Source organism: Solanum tuberosum, unplaced genomic scaffold (assembly GCF_000226075.1).
Source record: "Solanum tuberosum cultivar DM 1-3 516 R44 unplaced genomic scaffold, SolTub_3.0 scf00034, whole genome shotgun sequence".
Classification (NCBI taxonomy): domain Eukaryota; kingdom Viridiplantae; phylum Streptophyta; class Magnoliopsida; order Solanales; family Solanaceae; genus Solanum; species Solanum tuberosum.
Genome location: NW_006238962.1, coordinates 1,203,492 through 1,222,110, shown reverse-complemented (window position 1 = coordinate 1,222,110; position 18,619 = coordinate 1,203,492). Strand labels below are relative to the sequence as shown.

Below are 18,619 nucleotides of genomic sequence, written 5' to 3'. Positions count from 1 at the left end.
ATTATTATTATTTAAAATTATTATTATAAAATTAAAATTTATAAAATTGAAATTTTAACCGCGCCTATAATGATAATAACTAAAGAAAATGTAATTGATACTTTTAATGGTTAAAGAAAAAAGAAGGAAAAAAAAGCAATTTTCTCTTTTCCTTTTTACTCTTAACGTCAAGGATAAAGGCATAAAGCAAAGAGGACAAATGACCTTTTATTAGTTTTCCGCTCGATATCAAAACTCGATTATAATTAAATTCGATTAAAAACTTATTGATGCGTATAAACAATTCATTTAAAATCTAATAAGTTATTTATTTTTTTTGTAAAAATTTAAAATTGTACCGAATTCGAACCGTAGTGGGTTTAGAATGTCCTATTGGTAATTGAATCAGTGAAATTTCATTTTCTAACTTAAAACAAAAAACTCCAAAAACATCCATGTAGGCTAACTTTTTTTTTTTAACTTATAGTCTTGTGGATTTGACAAAATTCAATAATTTAAATTTAAATTATATATTTATATTATAATAAATTTAAAATTTTGAATTCTTGCGCTTTGTTAATAAAATTAGAAAGGCAAAAACATTCGTATAAAGTTGAACAATGGATTTGTAAGGTTTGAAAATGTGAAGTTCCTACCGTTCGCTTAACGTAACTTTAGACGCAACTTACATAAAAAGTCTCAATAATTTACCAAATTCTATAATTTATATTAAACATCGCATTTCACAACGTTCTTTCATCGATGATAGAGTCGAGATATCCTAATGAAACAAGAATAGGCAATGCCAAAAGGCCCCTTCATAAATCGGATATTTTCTTACACACATGAGTCATAAGGTCCTATGTGAATTATTAGTGCTATATATAGTATGGTCGTTACAATAATACATAGTAATAAAATATATTATCACCAATATATGTCAATAGTTCGGAAAATCCGTAAATATATCCTTAACATTTTTTTTAAATAAAAAATTATCCAATATCCAAGTTCAACATATTCACAAGATGAATGTCGTATACAAATGTATAATGATAAAATAAATGTGCGATCATATAAATTAAATCAGGATAGAAATGATTACATTTGTGAGAAGATACAAGCTACAACGTATCACACATCGAAGATAAAATGCGAAAATGTCATTTGAGATGATTTAATTATGCCCTGCATCGATCTCTAGATAGTTTAGGTGTCAAAAAAAAAGAAAGATAAGAAACCTGAATCACATGCAAGCTCGTGTGTCTCTAAGAAAGACCCTCAATACAAACTTAACGAACAATAGAATATAATGAAAGAAAAAAAAATCTATTTTTATATATAACGATAAAAAGATCTATATAACGATACTTATCCGTTAACCTATCTTCTAGACATGTTAGCAGTTTTATTACTAGGAATTATATACTTTCTAGAAAAATCAAAGATGGTGTTCATATGTGGACAATTTTCAAAATTGAAATGTTGAAGTCAATTTTATTTTTTTGTGAATTTCTTTAAAGATAAGAAATTTTTTCACCCAAAAATAATTATGCAAGTTGATGATTTGTGAGAGGAATATAAAGGCATTATAAAAAAAAGAAATCAAGTAACTAAAAACATTAATATAATATTTAATTAGATAGATGTTGATGCTGGTCCATAATTGACTAAAGTTTCTTTTTTTAAGTATTAATTATTTGGATCAAGAAATACAATGAATATATATGAAAAAAATGTAACATATATAGTGCTTTCATTTTTATCATCTTACAGCTATTATGCACTAAATCTTATCCATTTGAACAGTATAACTTATTTATTTATTCTAAAATTATTACTTATATACTAAAAGAATCAATTTTATTTCTCATGATTATGAATTTCACATTTTAAATTTTTTTCACGTTATACTTTGGCTCAAGGATGAACTAGAGACACAAAGGGTTCAATTAAACATCTTTTATCAAAAAGTTATATTTTTCATTTCAGTAAAAATATTTGACTCTGTCATTGTTTGGGCGACTAGATAATGTAATTGTTCTTACATTAACAATTTACGTTAAACGTTGAAGATTAAGATAAAAAGTTAAATATTTCTCATTTTTAGATGTCGAGAATTAAGGTAGAAAATTATGTTTCCCTTTTGGTATTATAAGAGTACTATTTTACCATTACCTTATTCTTTAATATAGCACTCGTATTACTTTTGTTTTCTCTTACATTTGGTTATTTCTATTATTTTTTTGTCAATATTTTTCTTTTCCTTGATATTTTTAGCTTAGTTTCTTTATTCTTTTATCTTTTTTCAAACCTATTCGATCTGTAAAACATTTTTCCCGAATCGAGAGTATCTGAAATAAACTCTTTAATTTAATCCTCAATGATAGGGGTTAGATCTGCATAAATGCTCTCCACCTTCTTCAAATCTCACTTGTGAAAACACACTGAATATATTATTATGAGGGGCAGAGCCTTGTTTAACAGAAAATAACATTGTTAATACATGGTTAAACTTATTTTTTTTAAGTATATATAGTAGAAGTTGTACTTTTTCACATTTTGAACCCCTTAATGAAATTCTGAATCCGCCACTGATAATTATTAGTATATTAACAATATATATATATAACTTAAAATAATATAAGATAGAATTTCATCCTCAACATTATGAGATTTTTATGTGTATTATAATTTTACATAAGTGCCCTCCACAGGTTATAAATAAGTTGCTCTTTCTCACTCTCAACACACCAAACATAAACAGTTTATTGATCAAAAGGCTCTCTCTTCAATTCTCCTTTCATTTCCATCACTATGGATCCCTCTAAGGTATATCAATTTTTTTTTTTGTATACAAAGTTTTGTGATCCTTTTTTTTCTTAGTTCTTGTGCTATATAATTGGTAATATTATTCAGATACGTCAATTAAGATTCGTATCCTATAACACTGATAAAGTAAAAACATATTTTTGTCAGAAAAAATTCTCACTCAAAGTTCGAATTCATTTTTTTTTGTTAAGGATAAAGAGATCTTATTCATTACATCAGAAGTACCCTCGATATAGTTATAATTTTTTTTTTTAAAACGCCTTATTAAGCTAGGTGTCTTTCGTCTCTATTGATACGTTTAAAATAGTCTCTCATGCATATAATGAACGATCCTTCGAGTTTCAAGTAAAGAAAAATGAAGCACTAGTCATATGAAATTGTGTTTGAACATAAATTTCATGTTTAAGTTTTATGAGTGAAAATCAAGTGATCGAATGAAGATCAAGCTTCAACTTACGAATAATAGCTTCAGATCACAAGTGACCAACCTTGGAAAAAGTTAAGTCATCTAAATAGTGAGTTAAGTTATATATACGGATAATTTTGCACACAAATTATTTATGTATCATTTTCACCAAATTACGAACTTAAAACTCTCAAAAAAAAATCTGCAAAATAAATATTTTGTAATTGTAAAAAAGAATAAAAAAATTATGCATATTTAAAAAAGATTTTAAATGAAAAAAAAACCCTCAAATTCCTTCCAAACAATTTAGGAAAATTCAAAAAAAGCATTTCATAAGCAAACAAAACTAGCATATCAAAAATTATTTTCTCAACAAAAATTGTCACGTGTTCTAACGCCCTTCTAAAAATAGAAAATACTTTTTTTAAAAATAACTACTAAAAAAACTGTCCTGTAGATGCCGGAATATTCTCCGACATCTGATCGGCATCGCCGGCGATCGAACACAAATTGTGAGCACTCCTTGCGTAATTTTTTATTACGAGACAGATCTAGCTTTTAAGCTTTGGGTTCACGTGATCTCAGTAGTTTTTGCCTTCGTATTAAGAAATCTACTAAATATTTATAAACAGTGAACTCAGTTATTATTATATATTAACTTGACATCGCCATAGGAACCTATAATCTTCAGATCTGCTGAATATCAAGTGGATTTGATTGAGAATTGACAAAGCTATAGTTGAGACCACTCTTTTTATTATATTTGGTTGTGCATTAGGAGGCAGATCTAGCCTTAAAGCTATGGGTTCACGTGATCACAATAGTTTTTTTCCAAATCCTATATTTGCATATTTAACTGTGAACTCAGCTATTATTATATATATATATACTAGCTTGAGATCGTTGTAAGAACTCATAAACTTCATAGGCTCGATTTGTTGCATATGCAATGTATATTTATTTTTGTTGGATTTGATTGTGACGCAGTATCGCCCATCAAGCGCATACGACACCCCTTTCTTGACAACAAATGCTGGTGGTCCTGTGTACAACAATGTTTCTTCCTTGACAGTTGGACCTAGAGGTATTTTGATATTAGACTTTGAGCTTGTTTGGATAGACTTATTTTAAGTGTTTTTAAGTCTGAATAACACTTTTTGTAAAAGATTTCGAATATTTTTCTGTATTAGTTCAAGTGATCAATTTTTATGGATCGTTATGTTTTTGGCAGGGCCTGTTCTGCTTGAGGATTATTATCTAATTGAGAAACTTGCGACTTTTGATCGCGAAAAGATACCTGAGCGTGTTGTTCATGCTAGAGGTGCTAGTGCTAAGGGATTCTTTGAAGTTACTCATGACATTTCTCATCTTTCTTGTGCTGATTTTCTCCGAGCTCCTGGTGCTCAAACGCCTGTTATTTGTCGATTCTCTACTGTTGTCCATGAACGTGGAAGCCCCGAGTCAATCAGGGACATTCGCGGTTTTGCTGTCAAGTTTTACACCAGAGAGGTAATTTCGTGTTACTTGAAACATGAACTTAGGTACTGGAATCTTGGATTGTGTTTTGTTCTATTGTAATGTATTTAATTAATTGCTTCAGGGTAACTTTGATCTTGTTGGAAACAATGTCCCTGTGTTCTTTAATCGTGATGCTAAGTCGTTCCCTGACACGATTCGTGCATTGAAACCAAATCCAAAGTCACACATTCAGGAGAACTGGAGGATCCTTGATTTCTTCTCGTTCCTTCCTGAGAGTTTGCATACATTCGCCTTCTTCTACGATGATGTTTGTCTCCCAACTGATTACAGACACATGGAAGGTTTTGGCGTTCACGCGTATCAATTGATTAACAAAGAGGGGAAAGCACATTATGTGAAGTTCCACTGGAAGCCAACTTGTGGTGTGAAATGTATGTCTGAGGAAGAAGCTATTAGAGTCGGTGGTACTAATCATAGCCACGCGACCAAGGATCTTTACGATTCAATTGCAGCTGGAAACTATCCTGAGTGGAAACTTTTCATCCAAACAATGGACCCTGAGGATGTAGACAAGTTCGATTTTGATCCTCTGGATGTAACCAAGACATGGCCTGAGGATCTCTTGCCGTTGATCCCAGTTGGTCGATTGGTATTGAACAGGAACATTGATAACTTCTTTGCTGAGAATGAGCAGCTCGCGTTTAACCCTGGACATATCGTCCCTGGTATTTACTATTCCGAGGATAAGCTTCTCCAGACTAGGATATTCGCGTATGCTGATACTCAGAGACACCGTATTGGACCAAACTATATGCAGCTCCCAGTTAATGCTCCCAAGTGTGGTCATCACAACAATCATCGCGATGGTGCCATGAACATGACACATCGCGATGAAGAGGTACTATGCACTCGACAATTGGTGCTCCTTATGTTGTTGCCTTTGTTCAAACATTTCATTCTTCTGATGTATAACTAAATGTTTCAGGTGGATTATTTGCCCTCGAGGTTTGATCCTTGTCGTCCTGCTGAGCAGTACCCAATTCCTGCTTGTGTCTTGAATGGAAGGCGTACAAATGTGAGGCAAATCTTTGTTATTGTTCGTCTGAATGATCTATGAATGAGTTTAACTTTCACTTACATATATACATTGTTGTTTTTTTAGTGTGTCATTCCGAAAGAGAACAACTTCAAACAGGCAGGGGAGAGGTACAGATCCTGGGAATCTGACAGGTACTAATTTGGTTCATCTATCATATAATTTATTGCCAATTCTCCCCCTCGTAAACACACAATGATAACTGATTATCCTTGTTATTTCAGGCAAGACAGATACATCACCAAGTGGGTTGAGTCTCTATCCGATCCACGAGTCACTCATGAGATTCGCAGCATATGGATATCATACTTGTCTCAGGTTTGAGTTGTTCTCTTCATTTCCATGATTCATTTTAGCCTAATAAAACGCGGTGATTAAACAAAACCAATCTTTTCTTCACGTGGATACATTGCAGGCTGACAAGTCCTGTGGTCAGAAGGTCGCTTCTCGTCTCACTGTGAAGCCTACAATGTGAAGATGATGAAAATAGTTGGAATGGTTTCAAGCTGCAAATGTTGAAAGACTAATACAAGAAAATGTTCACGTTGTGCTATAAACTGTACTTCTTTTTTCAATCGTAATGTTGTATTTGTATCAAATTTCGATGTCTTATGTTTTTACTATGATGATGTAAGAACCTGAATAAGTTCACAGTTGTATGTTCAATGTTTCACTTTCTAAAGTTATGTAATTATGTTGAGTTCTTGCTCACTTTGGTGCTTGAAGAACACTCAATTTCAATATTATCACTTTCATTTCAGTATCTCAGCTTGATTGATTATGTTTGAACAATTTTTTTTCCCTTTTTCATTACATAAGAAGATCAAGGAAGGTGAAATAGGTCATTAAGAATGTAACCCGCACATATTGTGCGGGAGAATTTCACTGATACAACTAGACTATAAGCTTTGATAGTGCAGAGTATGAGTTATGTTGTTTTACTTGAGTAGAGAATATTATCTGAAATAACATCCCTATCTTCACAAGATCGGGTAAGAGTTCATATACACCATTCTCCTCAGACTACACTTGTGAAATTATGATTCGGTGTGTAGTTGTAGTGTGAGTTGTGTGCGGTTTGAAATGCAGTTTTAAGTTGGGAAATTTACATATATCCTACTAGTTTATGAACTAATTACTTAGATACACTCTAGTTTGCAATATTACGAGTCTTACCATATTTTGGTGCGTCTAGATACTTATATCTTGAGATACATAGGGTCAAAATTAGGTGTAATTTATTCTAGATACATTGTATACAAGTGATTCGCATGTATATGTGATACATAACAAATCTCGCTAGTCTCCCTCCCATCTCGCTTTCCACTTTTCTCTATATCTGGTATTCCAGATACATGTGAATCACAACAGATCCATACAAATACATGTATCTAGTGTGGTTCACATGTATTTGAGATATGTGAGTATCTCACTCTCCTCCCTCCCCCATCTCACTCGTCTCTTTCCCTATTTTAATGTATCTGGTAGCAAAATTACATGTATCTAGGTGTATCTTCCTCAATATATGATAGGAAACTCTTAATTAATGATAACATAGGCAATATTTTAAAAATATAAATAATAATAGTACATATGATAATGGAGTATGTCTAATTACGTAGTTTCTCCATTTAAAAGTTCATTATCCCTCTAGGCTTGGGTCCATTAGTTTCCTTTGCTTCTTCTTGTTAGGTAGTAACAGTTTGGGCCAGTCCACTAAATTTTGTTCCTCATTGGGCCGCTCCAATGACGTACCCGGAGGCCCATACCAATCTCCAGCAATACAAAGTGATTACTGTTACTTGACTATCAGTTTGTAGACATGTTAAATCGTTGCAGACTCATTAAGATATTCAGCTATCGATTGTTGATAGTTATTGATACGATTATTAGTTTAACCATTAAGATTTTACGCACACAATTTTTTTTCATGAGAATCACTTAGAACATTCACCTGAGTGATTTTCTTAAAAAAGCAAATACTATCACCAAGTGTGTGACCATGTCATTTAAAAGCTTAAACTAAATTCTTTTTATTTTGGGTGGCGGTGAGATCCGATTGCAGGACCTCTACCTGCTCTGATAACATGTTGAAGTGTGTAACCTCATTTAAAAGTTTAAGCGGTTAGAGAGAACACATTTTTATTAATTAATGATATTCTCAATCGAGTGAAGTTTAGCAAGAAGCTTTCATATACCATCGAATTTTGATAAAAGGCTTATCTACACCATCCGTTAAAAGCTTGACTCATTTATGTTATTTCTGTTTGGAAAAACACCCATCCACACAAATGACATATATGACCCAAACTTTTAACAGTGACGTAAATAAGCTTTTTATCAAAGTTCTATGATATATTTGAGTTTTTTTCTTAACATAAATAACACGATGCAACACTAACAAGAGTTATACTAGAGTAATAAGTATTTTTTCATCTTTAACCGAATGTCACGATTTGTTGATTTTTATGGATTATTACGAGACTTTGGTTTCCAAATATCCACGTGTCAGTTGTTAACTATGTTGATCATCATCTTCCAAACTACAGAAACAAATTATCACTATTCTTGATATTATTATCCTTTCTTCTCTGCTCTCCAACTGTCACTCTTCCCTGCGCCGGCCGGCCACCATCCTCCGCCGTTAATTCATTTTCCGGTGACAGTCTTCCACCTCATTTTTACCCACTTCCCCTAACCTTACAGGATGATAGCTATTTCGAATTCTTTGCTTTTATCAACAACCCCTTCTCTGCATTTCACTTCTGGTAATTCTTTAAATCTTGTAAATTTTACATTTTTATTCATGGGGTTTGGATTATTTGTTGTAATTTGCTGTTTTTGATGCACCCTTTATGGTAATTTCGAATTTGGTGTGTTGATTAGTTGGTATTTGACCCTGTGTATTCAGTAATCGAGCTTCGTAATAGCATAATTGAATGATTATTTCAAGATTTGTGTTTTGTTCTCTACTGATTTTAGCTTTGATATGCTTTACTTGAGTCGAGGGTCTTTCAAAAGTCTGTCTCTCTACCTTCAAGAGTACAAAGTAGGGGTAAGGTAGGCCGTAGGCCTATGCACCACCCTACTCTTACCTTACTTGTGGGATTACACTGTGTTGTTGTTGTTCTCTACTGATTTTAGGTTTGAGATGCTTTACTTGAGCCGAGAGTCTAGCCTCTCTACCTTCACAAGCATAAGGTACGTGTAAGGTATGTTTACACATCATCCTCCCCGGACACCACTTCTGTGATTACACTAGGTATGTTGTTACCTACTGATTTTAGCGTTGGTAGGGTAATGTCTGCGTACACACCACCCTTCCCAAACCCCACTTGTGGGATTACGTTGTGTATGTTTTTGTTGTTGTTTACTGATATTAACTGTTAAAGTAGTAAACTAACTGCTGCATAGAGTAATTTGTGTCTCGAAAGAACTTGAGAACTTAGCTAAGAACAAAGCGAAATTGCCTCAATAGCTATAGGCTAGTTGGGATAGAGGATCTCTGTTGTTGTTATACCTCCGTTAAGTTGTTTTTTCGCTCTGATCAGAGACTTGTATGTGATAAGTGTGACATATATGGAACATCCAGTTTTAAGGAACACCAATTTGCTTTAAAAACTAGGTGATTTCTTTTGATAGTCTTGTAGTGAGAGTTGTTGGGTACAACTCTAGGTACCTGAGGTGGTGGGAGATAGCAGGTATTAGGTGGAATTAGTCAAGGTGCACAAGTTGTCTCTATCATGAAAAAAATATTCATGTCCTCCATATTATATGGTAGTGTTTTGCTGGATACGAAATTTAAGAAATAGAGAAACACTTCCACCGAGTTTAGAAGGCTGTGATTGGTCCAAAGGGCGGGTCACAGACGGATTTCTCGGTTATCAAAAAAAAAAGAAATAGAGAAACACTATCCTTAGATTGACTACCTTCGTTTCAACATTGTTATTTTATTCTTAATGACACTCTTATAGGAATAACATGTTTAAGATACAAGATCCAAAGGGTAGTTTTGGAATGTTAACATCTCTAATTTAAGTCCACAAGATTCAACAGTTTCCCAAACATTCTTAAATTTTGTGTCTGGTTAAACTAACACACAAAAATGAAACGGAGGAACTAATAGTTTTCAACTTGTCATAATTCCTATAAGAGCATATCTTTAAGGGCAAAAAGGGAGTGTTAAATTTAAAGATTTTTCAATTATAAAAAGGTGTCAATCAAACAAGAAATAATGCCGTATTTTAAATGATAAGAGAGTAGTATTCAATATCAGAATGAGATATACATGATCAGAGTGGCCCTTAAAATATCCATATTGTAGAGTTATCTGTTGAAAAATGGCCCTTATTTTGTTCCAGCGACCAGCATCATTTTCCAAAATGCTTGCTCAATTTTGTGCAGATGTTTGTTTCAATACATACATTACAATAAGGGGCATGATAAGATTCAACGACCTTCAGTGTTTCTTATTCAATTATTTAAGCATAGCATCTAAATGAAAATTGTTGGATACAAAATGATGTGTGTTTTTTGTTCAAATTATTTGTGGAACTGCATGAGACTAAAATTGGTTTTAGTAGTACATGATCATATGTTGCATTGATGGCTCCCTCTTTCACCCAAACCTACATGAGTGATGTGGTATAAGTCCAGTAACTTTCTCAATGTGCTAGGATCTAGTTTGAAGTCGGCAGATAAAAGTGTCAGTGGCACCACCAAATTGGCCTTCAGTCCAAGGCATGGAGGAAAATCATCCTCGTCTAGAAGATCATTAACCGTTCAAGCAGAATATAGGTATTGCTTCTCTTGTTCTTACGTGCTCTACTCGTATGCAACTTATACATTGATGATATATCACACTTCTTTTTGTTTGGTTGTCACACTCACTTGTCTTTCAGGTAGATGATATTTACATCTTAATAAGTTAGTGTGAGCTTTAATTAGACCAAATCAACTCAAAAGAACCTTCCTGGTCCTTCAATTATTTACTTTGATCCGACCGTTGTTCTGCAAACTATAAATCCAATTGACTCCGGAGTGACAGAAGAAAACTTGGATCTTGCCATTTAAGTAGGAAAAAGAATATTGTAGTTTTGTTTCTTTCACACATTGGTGATCCACCGATAGGAGAACATATTTTATGGGATGTTTGTCTTTCTTGTCAATTGGCAGTGATGGTGGAAGGCCAAGCAATTCAAGCATCTTTGTAGGTGGCTTTCTTTTAGGAGGAGTAATCGTTGGTGCACTTGGTTGTATCTTCGCACCAGAGGTAATCATTCTAAGTTAAAGCTAGCTTATTTTCGGGTATAAGTGCAGTAGCACTTGTATTAGTCACTGACTTTGGTCGTTTTTGCTCGTTAAATACTTGTGAATTTGCGACATCACTCATTGATAAATGCCTTCTCTGCATTTCTTCTCTTGCGGTGTACCTAGGAGCAGTAAGCTGACTGCCCTTTAATTTCTCTTCTACAGATTAGCAAGGCATTAGCCGAAACAGATAGGAAAGACCTCATGAGAAAATTGCCCAAGTTTATATATGATGAAGAAAAAGCATTGGAGGTAAGTTAATATTATGTACGTCTTTTATTAGGAAGCAGTAAGAGAGAGAGATAGTGTCTTTTTTTTGGTGGTGCATGCGCGCGCTTCGTGTGAGTGTAGACACACACAACAAACACACATTATATATCAGAATCCTCTATTCTGGCTGAATAAATCCCTCCTTATAAGTGTAATCCCCTTAGGTGTAGCTATCTGTCGCTTTTGAGTCTTCCTTCCTCGATCTTCACCTATAAAGATTTAAGGTGAATGGGCAATGGTCCTAAATCCTGATTGCTGAGATTTGGTGCTTTGCTACTTCTGTATAACTAGCTACCGCTATCCGCTTCAGTTGTTTCTCCTAAGTAGTATTTTAGTTGGACAAAAGGGTGATGATAGAGTTATTTGTTAGTTTATGTGAGTTCCGTTATGTAGTCGTGAACTTATTAGATGAAGTACCTTGCAAGAGATGTAAAGACAAAGGCTAGAGAAGATACTCTGAGACCAGTCACTGCTAAGATTTGAAGCACCCAACCAAGGATGTTCTACATTTTATTTTCTTTTTTGATAACCTTGGTGTCCGGTCCATCTTACACGCACCTCTATTAAGTTCACAAGATACTTTTCACTTTCCACTAGTAATAAGTACCATGTAACTCTGTCCACTAAAGTTGGGACAAATGAGAAGAAATCACCTAGTGTTTTTTGTTTCCCCTGGATTTGAACTTGAGACCTCGTGGTTCTCAACCCATTTCGTTGACCACTAGGCCAAACCCTTGGGTACGGACGTTCTACAGTTTTAGAACTAAAGTCTTGTTTGGTTATAAAGCTTTCGTTTAACTATACATAGATGCTATTCTTGGTCTTCTTATTTTTATTTCTGTGAAGTAAGATGTTTCATTACTGGCATCTAGGAGATGCAAAACATACAACAGTAGCAAATGTTAGCTCCATTACAATGTGACTCTATTCAAGCTCCGGGAGCTAACCAAAAGACGACATTTTTCTTGGTCTTTAAATGAACCTAGTTAGGTGATCTATACAAGAACGTCGTGCTTTCTTCTCCACGGTTTCTCTCTGTCTATTGCAAGAAAGAGGAGCGGGCTTGTTGCATCAAATGTGTCACCTTTATCTGAGTTTGTTACTTTGCTTGAATCATATAGCTTCCGGAGGTTACAAAAAAAGCTGCTGAAGGGCTAAAGATCCAAGTTTGAGAACGATATTCTTATTCCTGTTTTAAGTTTTTTCTAATGTATGCATGCTGTTTCGTCTGCAGAAACAACGCAAGATACTAACGGAGAAGATCGTCCAGCTGAATGATGCTATTGACGACATCTCCAACCAGTTGAGGTCCGGGGATGCAGAAAATGGAGCTGCAGTGAACCTAGATGAAGTTGAAAGTGTTGTATAAACAACACTTCAATTGGTTTTCATGTAAATGGATACACTTTCTGAAGACATTGATCAAATTCCAAGAGCATTGTATCTGGACTATTTGAAAACTACATTACCATTAAATATGAAGTGAAAATACAAGTTTAACATAACACATTGATAATTAAGTGGGAGAACAATCGAAACGTTTGGTGAATTTGCTATCATTCACCAGCAAATTCCATTGGTTTACCAAGTATTTGTTACCTTCCACGAGCACAAGTATCGAGTAACTTGCAAGTAATTGGTTATTGAATCACAGAGGACCACTGGTGTTTTGTGGATAGAGTTCTTTTCTATACCAAAAAAAATATTATCCTTCTGCAAGACCATCTCTAAATTGTCCTGTACTCTAATGAATGGATAGTGGTTATTATTCTTGTACTACTTCTCCAGTTGCCCAGAATAATGCCAAACAAAATAATTAAATATTCCCTCCTTTTCATTTTTGGTGATGGTATTTCACTACACATGTAAAAAAAATAAATTAAAAGGATTTTTTTAAAAAAATTTGTGTTTCTTTTAAAAAGAATTATAATTCTGGTGTTTGAGTCAATTTGTTCGCATGTTGGCTAACTCCACCAGGTTCTTGCTATCTTTCATCAACATAAGTATTAGGTAACTCTATCCATCAAGGTTTTGAACAAATGAAACGAAATCATCTAGTTTTATAAATCTCTTTGAAGATTTGAACCTGAGACGACTTCGTGATAGATATTTGTGGTAACAAACATGTCAATATAAAGTGAAGTCGTTCTGGTTGAAGTAAACTAAAAAAGAAAGAGTGTCACATGCGTTGCTATCACTTTGCTCTTTGTGATGCATTTTCTTAAAGTAAAATGATGGGAAGGATGTTTTAATTTGTTTCCACAATTATGGTAAGTAAATAAGGATAACATGAAATTTTCCAATAATTTGTGGTTGAGATTGCTGATGATGATCAAGGTGGGAAAAAAAAAATACATACATGAGGACATAGATCATCTTATCTCTTATCAAATCTTGATGATGCACCACTCATTTTTTGAACCTCAATTTGTAACCAAAACTTAATTTCAACAATTTTAAAAAAAAGTAAACTTGAAAAGTATATATATATAGCAAAGGATTTAAGTAGTTTTTGTCAAATAAACAAAACCATGGCTTCTCATGCAGCTTTGGCTCCTTCAAGAATTCCTACAAGCACAAGGCTTCTATCTAAGAACTCTTACTCTTTCCCTACTCAATGCTTCTCTAAGGTCTTTACTTTTTCTCCAAATAAAATTCGAAAAAAAAGAAGATTCTTTCTTCTAGTAAATGTGTTTGTTAATTTATCTGTTGTTTTTTTTGTAGAAATTTGAAGTAGCAGAGTTCTCTGGTCTTCGATCGAGTGGATGTGTGACATTTTGTAACAAGGAGTCTTCCTTCTTTGATGTTGTGTCTGCTCAACTCACTCCCAAGGTAAGCATCTTTACTCTACTCAGTAAAACATCTGCTTTAGACCGCGAAGCAAAACAGTACTAAACATAACAGAATATTGATCTTTTCAATACTTATGACTATACACTCTTTCCTCATTAGTCTGTTCTGAGAAGAATGACGTCCTTCTATATTTTAGAATGAAACATGAGATAAGAAATCCAGTGTTTCATCACTAAGATAACAAATAGTAGTCTCGAATTCCAGGTGTGTTCTGTTTTCACTGCTAATAACCAATTTGGTCCTGAGGCAAGGATTAAAAGATGTAGTTAAAACAGCCAGAACCAAACCAATGACCTAAGTCAATTCACGAGGATACGAAATAAATGTAGGATCATCATTCATCAATTTAGGGCCTAAATGAAGTTCTGACCATCTATCATAGAAAAATTTGACGGAGAAATAGTAGTGTTTTGTACCTTTTTTCCTGAAACTCATTTACTTTTATCCCAAATTAGACCACAGGATCAGCAGGACCTGTGAAAGGAGAAACTGTTGCCAAATTGAAGGTTGCCATCAATGGTTTCGGAAGAATTGGCAGGAACTTCCTCCGTTGTTGGCATGGACGCAAGGACTCACCACTAGATGTCGTTGTCGTCAATGACAGTGGTGGTGTCAAGAATGTGAGCTTTACCTGCAAAAAATCAGCACATTTATAGCAATTGTTGGTTTTACTATCAAATTTTTCGCGGTCCAATGTTAAAATGTATTGCAAATATTATGTTAATGCAGGCATCTCACTTGCTTAAGTATGATTCCATGTTGGGAACATTCAAGGCAGATGTGAAAATAGTGGATAATGAAACCATTAGTGTTGATGGAAAGAACATTAAGGTTGTCTCTAGCAGGGATCCTCTAAAGCTTCCATGGGCTGAACTTGGTATTGACATTGTTATTGAGGTAAACTACGTGTACCAAATTCTGATAAACGACACGTTAATAGCATTTTTGATCCCTCGGTTATTGGTAGATTCTACTTTTAGTACTTGTAATATCTGAGCCGAGGGTCTATCAGAAACAGTCTCTCTACCTTCACAAGTTTTTGTTGTCTTGTTGTAATATCTGATCAGACACACAAGTTATAGCAGAATTATTAACCATTCCTATTACCGATGTGTTAAGCTAAACTTGTACGATTACTCAACTAGTCGGATTTTCTGCTAGTTTAGGAATCATTAACACATCTAATAGCTTTCAATTTCATGCTAATATACATAATTAATGTAGCTAATGTCATAATTCATCCCATCATAACATTTGACTGATGCATACCTATGTTGCTCGGACCCTTCCAAAATGTTGTCAGATGTGTGCCTGATCCTCCAAAAGTTACTCATTATTTGCTTAACGAGATAAAATCAACCAAGATTAAACTTGTTGAGATTGATCAATAACAAGTCCAGCACTTCAACAGGATGAATCCTGAGAAAAGATGGCTATTAAGTTGCCTAATAATGTTGTTTGAAAACTCACAGGGGACCGGTGTGTTCGTTGATGGTCCGGGTGCTGGGAAGCACATCCAAGCTGGTGCCAAGAAAGTTATCATCACTGCTCCAGCAAAAGGTGCTGACATTCCTACCTATGTTATTGGAGTGAATGAACAAGACTACTCTCACGAGGTTGCCAATATCGTAAGGTCAGTGCAATTTATGTGAACGTGTTTGGCTGGACACATAGTTTAAGAAATAAAGCGAGACTTTTGAAAAAAGGATCATTCTTTTGGAGATTGACTAAAAATGAAAGTGTGTCGCATAAATTTGGATGGAGGGAGTATATTTAATGTTCAAGAAGACATCGTATTAATGTTCTACCTTTATAAATGCAGCAATGCCTCTTGCACCACCAACTGCTTGGCCCCTTTTGCAAAAATCCTGGATGAAGAATTTGGTAAGCAGCAGATTAATACTGTTGAAAACATTGTTCAAATTTATGTGGTTTTAGGTTATGTTTGACTATTTATATCATCGGAAACAGACTCTCTACCTTCACAAGGTAGGGGTAAGGCTGTGTACACACCACCCTCCCAGACCTCACTTGTAGGATTACGCTGAGTATGTTGTTTGACTATTTCCATTCACTTTGAAGGTATTGTTAAGGGAACTATGACAACAACACACTCTTACACCGGAGATCAGGTAATCATGATATACGATACAAAAGGGGAATTTGTGAAACGTGCACCTTACAATGACACTGAATAGATTTGATTATGTTGTATGCAGAGGCTTCTGGATGCATCACACCGTGACTTGAGGAGAGCGAGAGCTGCAGCATTGAACATAGTCCCGACCAGCACTGGTGCAGCAAAGGCTGTGTCTCTAGTGCTACCTCAGCTCAAGGGAAAGCTCAATGGAATTGCTCTCCGAGTGCCAACACCTAATGTTTCGGTTGTTGACCTTGTTATCAATGTTGCAAAGAAAGGAATTTCAGCTGAAGATGTCAATGCAGCTTTCAGAAAGGCAGCTGACGGTCCGTTGAATGGCATATTGGCTGTTTGTGATGAGCCTCTTGTGTCAGTTGACTTCCGATGCAGTGATGTTTCCACCACCATCGACTCCTCTTTAACCATGGTTATGGGAGACGACATGGTCAAGATTGTCGCTTGGTATGACAACGAATGGGGATACAGGTAAACTGAACACAATCATTTCACATACTTATACAACCAACCTGAAAACTCATTTACATTAAAAATACACATGCATAAGCACACATATACCGTTGATTCACTTGTGATCATACTTGGTAAAATTGCAGCCAACGTGTGGTCGACTTAGCTCATCTGGTAGCAAGCAAATGGCCTGGTTCAGCTGCAGAAGGGAGCGGAGACGCCTTAGAGGACTACTGCAAGACAAATCCTGCAGACAAGGAATGCAAAGTCTACGAATAATCTCTCTGCTTTCTTTTCCTTTTTGAAATTCCGCATGGATGATTTTTGAAGCTAAATTGTTTCCCTTGTTCAAAAATTTATAAATGAACGAATGACAGTAAAATCACACAGTTTCGAAATCATGTGTACATTCATATATACTGGTTTCACCACTAACCAGGATGCATTTCAACAAGGAATTCTGTTTTCCATTTCAAGATCTCTGCGTAATTTCACCTCGTTAACTAAACTAATGACATTCGATTAGGATATTTTGCCTCAATGCATCGGTCATGAAGCCCGGGGTGACATAGAGGTGGAAATATGGTGAAAACTTGAAGGATGAACGCGGAAATATAACTTATATGATCCATTGATTCAATATTTAGTTATGCTATCGTCTCTATTGAAGAGTCGAAGTATATGGACACCATGACCATAGAAGAACTTGTGTGTTCTATGCATGCTCATGAAGTTTTTTGCAAGCATCTGCATTTTTTCCTCATACTGAACACACCCTTACAGTTACTTTTGATTCTTTTACATGGATAAGCACCTAATTGTATGATCACTTTATGTAAAAAGTTATAAACTGCTAGAGAGAAAATATTTATTTATGTTAGGTTGCAACTTGCAATGTTGAGATCAAAACAACATGATGTCATGCGAAAGCTAACAACTGCAAACCTTGAATGACAATAAATCAATAAACTATGGAGAGATCAAGAGTCTTTAATTACTACGTTGTGGATGTTATTCCCTAGAAACAATCAAAAGTTATAATTTTTCAATGTAGAGTGTTGAACTTGATCACCCTTACGGATCGTGAATTATCATATTATATCATATATCATATATCATATATCATCATCATCATATATTATATATATTACTAAAAGTGGAAAGCTTCTAACCTCAAAGTTAGATTACCATTTTGCCCCTAAAATAAAATACAATATAATTAATTAAATAATAATCATTATTTTAAAAACTTTTCCCATTCAAAAATAACATTAATTCTCTACATCACCAATTAATCATTATGTCGAGAATGTGGAGAAGATAGAAAGTTGGAAAAAGTAATTTAATGTTGACCAAATTCATTGGATTATATAAATTAAATAAACATAATTCTTTGGCAATTAAAATGTTACCAAGAATTATTAAAATGAATGTTTGAATTTTGAATAGCCTCTACTATACAGAATTAAAATTGAATATGAAGGGGTCAATTTCCATGTAGAAATCAGTTTCGGAATTAAAAGTTGAATTTAAAAGGTCATTATCTAATATACTATTTAAGATGGATGCTAATCACATTAAATTGGATGAATTGCACAATTCAACATGCGAACAAAAAAGTGCTGGAAGCTGCTAATCAAGAAGAGGAAACAAAAGCAGCAGAAAAAAGAAAAGTAGATTGAATACATGTGTAGAAGAAACAGTATATATGTTAATATGTTTGACGCCAACAATAAGAAAGTTACTATTTGTTATTTATTCATCAGAACGTGGAAACTTGCTTAGC

The 18,619-nt window shown here is 34.4% G+C and overlaps 3 protein-coding genes across 3 annotated transcripts; all 3 read left to right on the top strand.

Moving 5' to 3' along the window:
• The first annotated feature begins 2,789 nt into the window (after window positions 1–2,789).
• On the top strand, window positions 2,790–6,478 carry CAT1 (catalase). Its single transcript, NM_001287934.1, is given in 8 exon segments — window positions 2,790–2,811; window positions 4,205–4,301; window positions 4,449–4,726; window positions 4,818–5,594; window positions 5,682–5,771; window positions 5,859–5,926; window positions 6,017–6,110; window positions 6,208–6,478. Coding segments are annotated over 8 exon segments (1,479 nt in total). The 5' UTR covers window positions 2,790–2,796; the 3' UTR covers window positions 6,268–6,478.
• Window positions 6,479–8,374: 1,896 nt separating this feature from the next.
• Window positions 8,375–12,877, top strand: LOC102578172 (uncharacterized). The gene is made up of 5 exons (XM_006342476.2): window positions 8,375–8,560; window positions 10,469–10,589; window positions 10,968–11,064; window positions 11,268–11,354; window positions 12,607–12,877. Exons 1-5 carry the CDS (start codon window positions 8,500–8,502, stop codon window positions 12,739–12,741), a joined length of 501 nt encoding a protein of 166 aa, XP_006342538.1. The 5' UTR covers window positions 8,375–8,499; the 3' UTR covers window positions 12,742–12,877.
• Window positions 12,878–13,856: 979 nt separating this feature from the next.
• LOC102606161 (glyceraldehyde-3-phosphate dehydrogenase B, chloroplastic) lies at window positions 13,857–17,309 on the top strand. The gene is made up of 9 exons (XM_006342475.2): window positions 13,857–14,002; window positions 14,097–14,204; window positions 14,681–14,845; window positions 14,955–15,122; window positions 15,698–15,858; window positions 16,048–16,109; window positions 16,308–16,357; window positions 16,445–16,851; window positions 16,980–17,309. The coding sequence occupies exons 1-9, from the start codon at window positions 13,904–13,906 to the stop codon at window positions 17,110–17,112; spliced, it is 1,353 nt and encodes a 450-aa protein (XP_006342537.1). The 5' UTR covers window positions 13,857–13,903; the 3' UTR covers window positions 17,113–17,309.
• The last annotated feature ends 1,310 nt before the right edge of the window (window positions 17,310–18,619 follow it).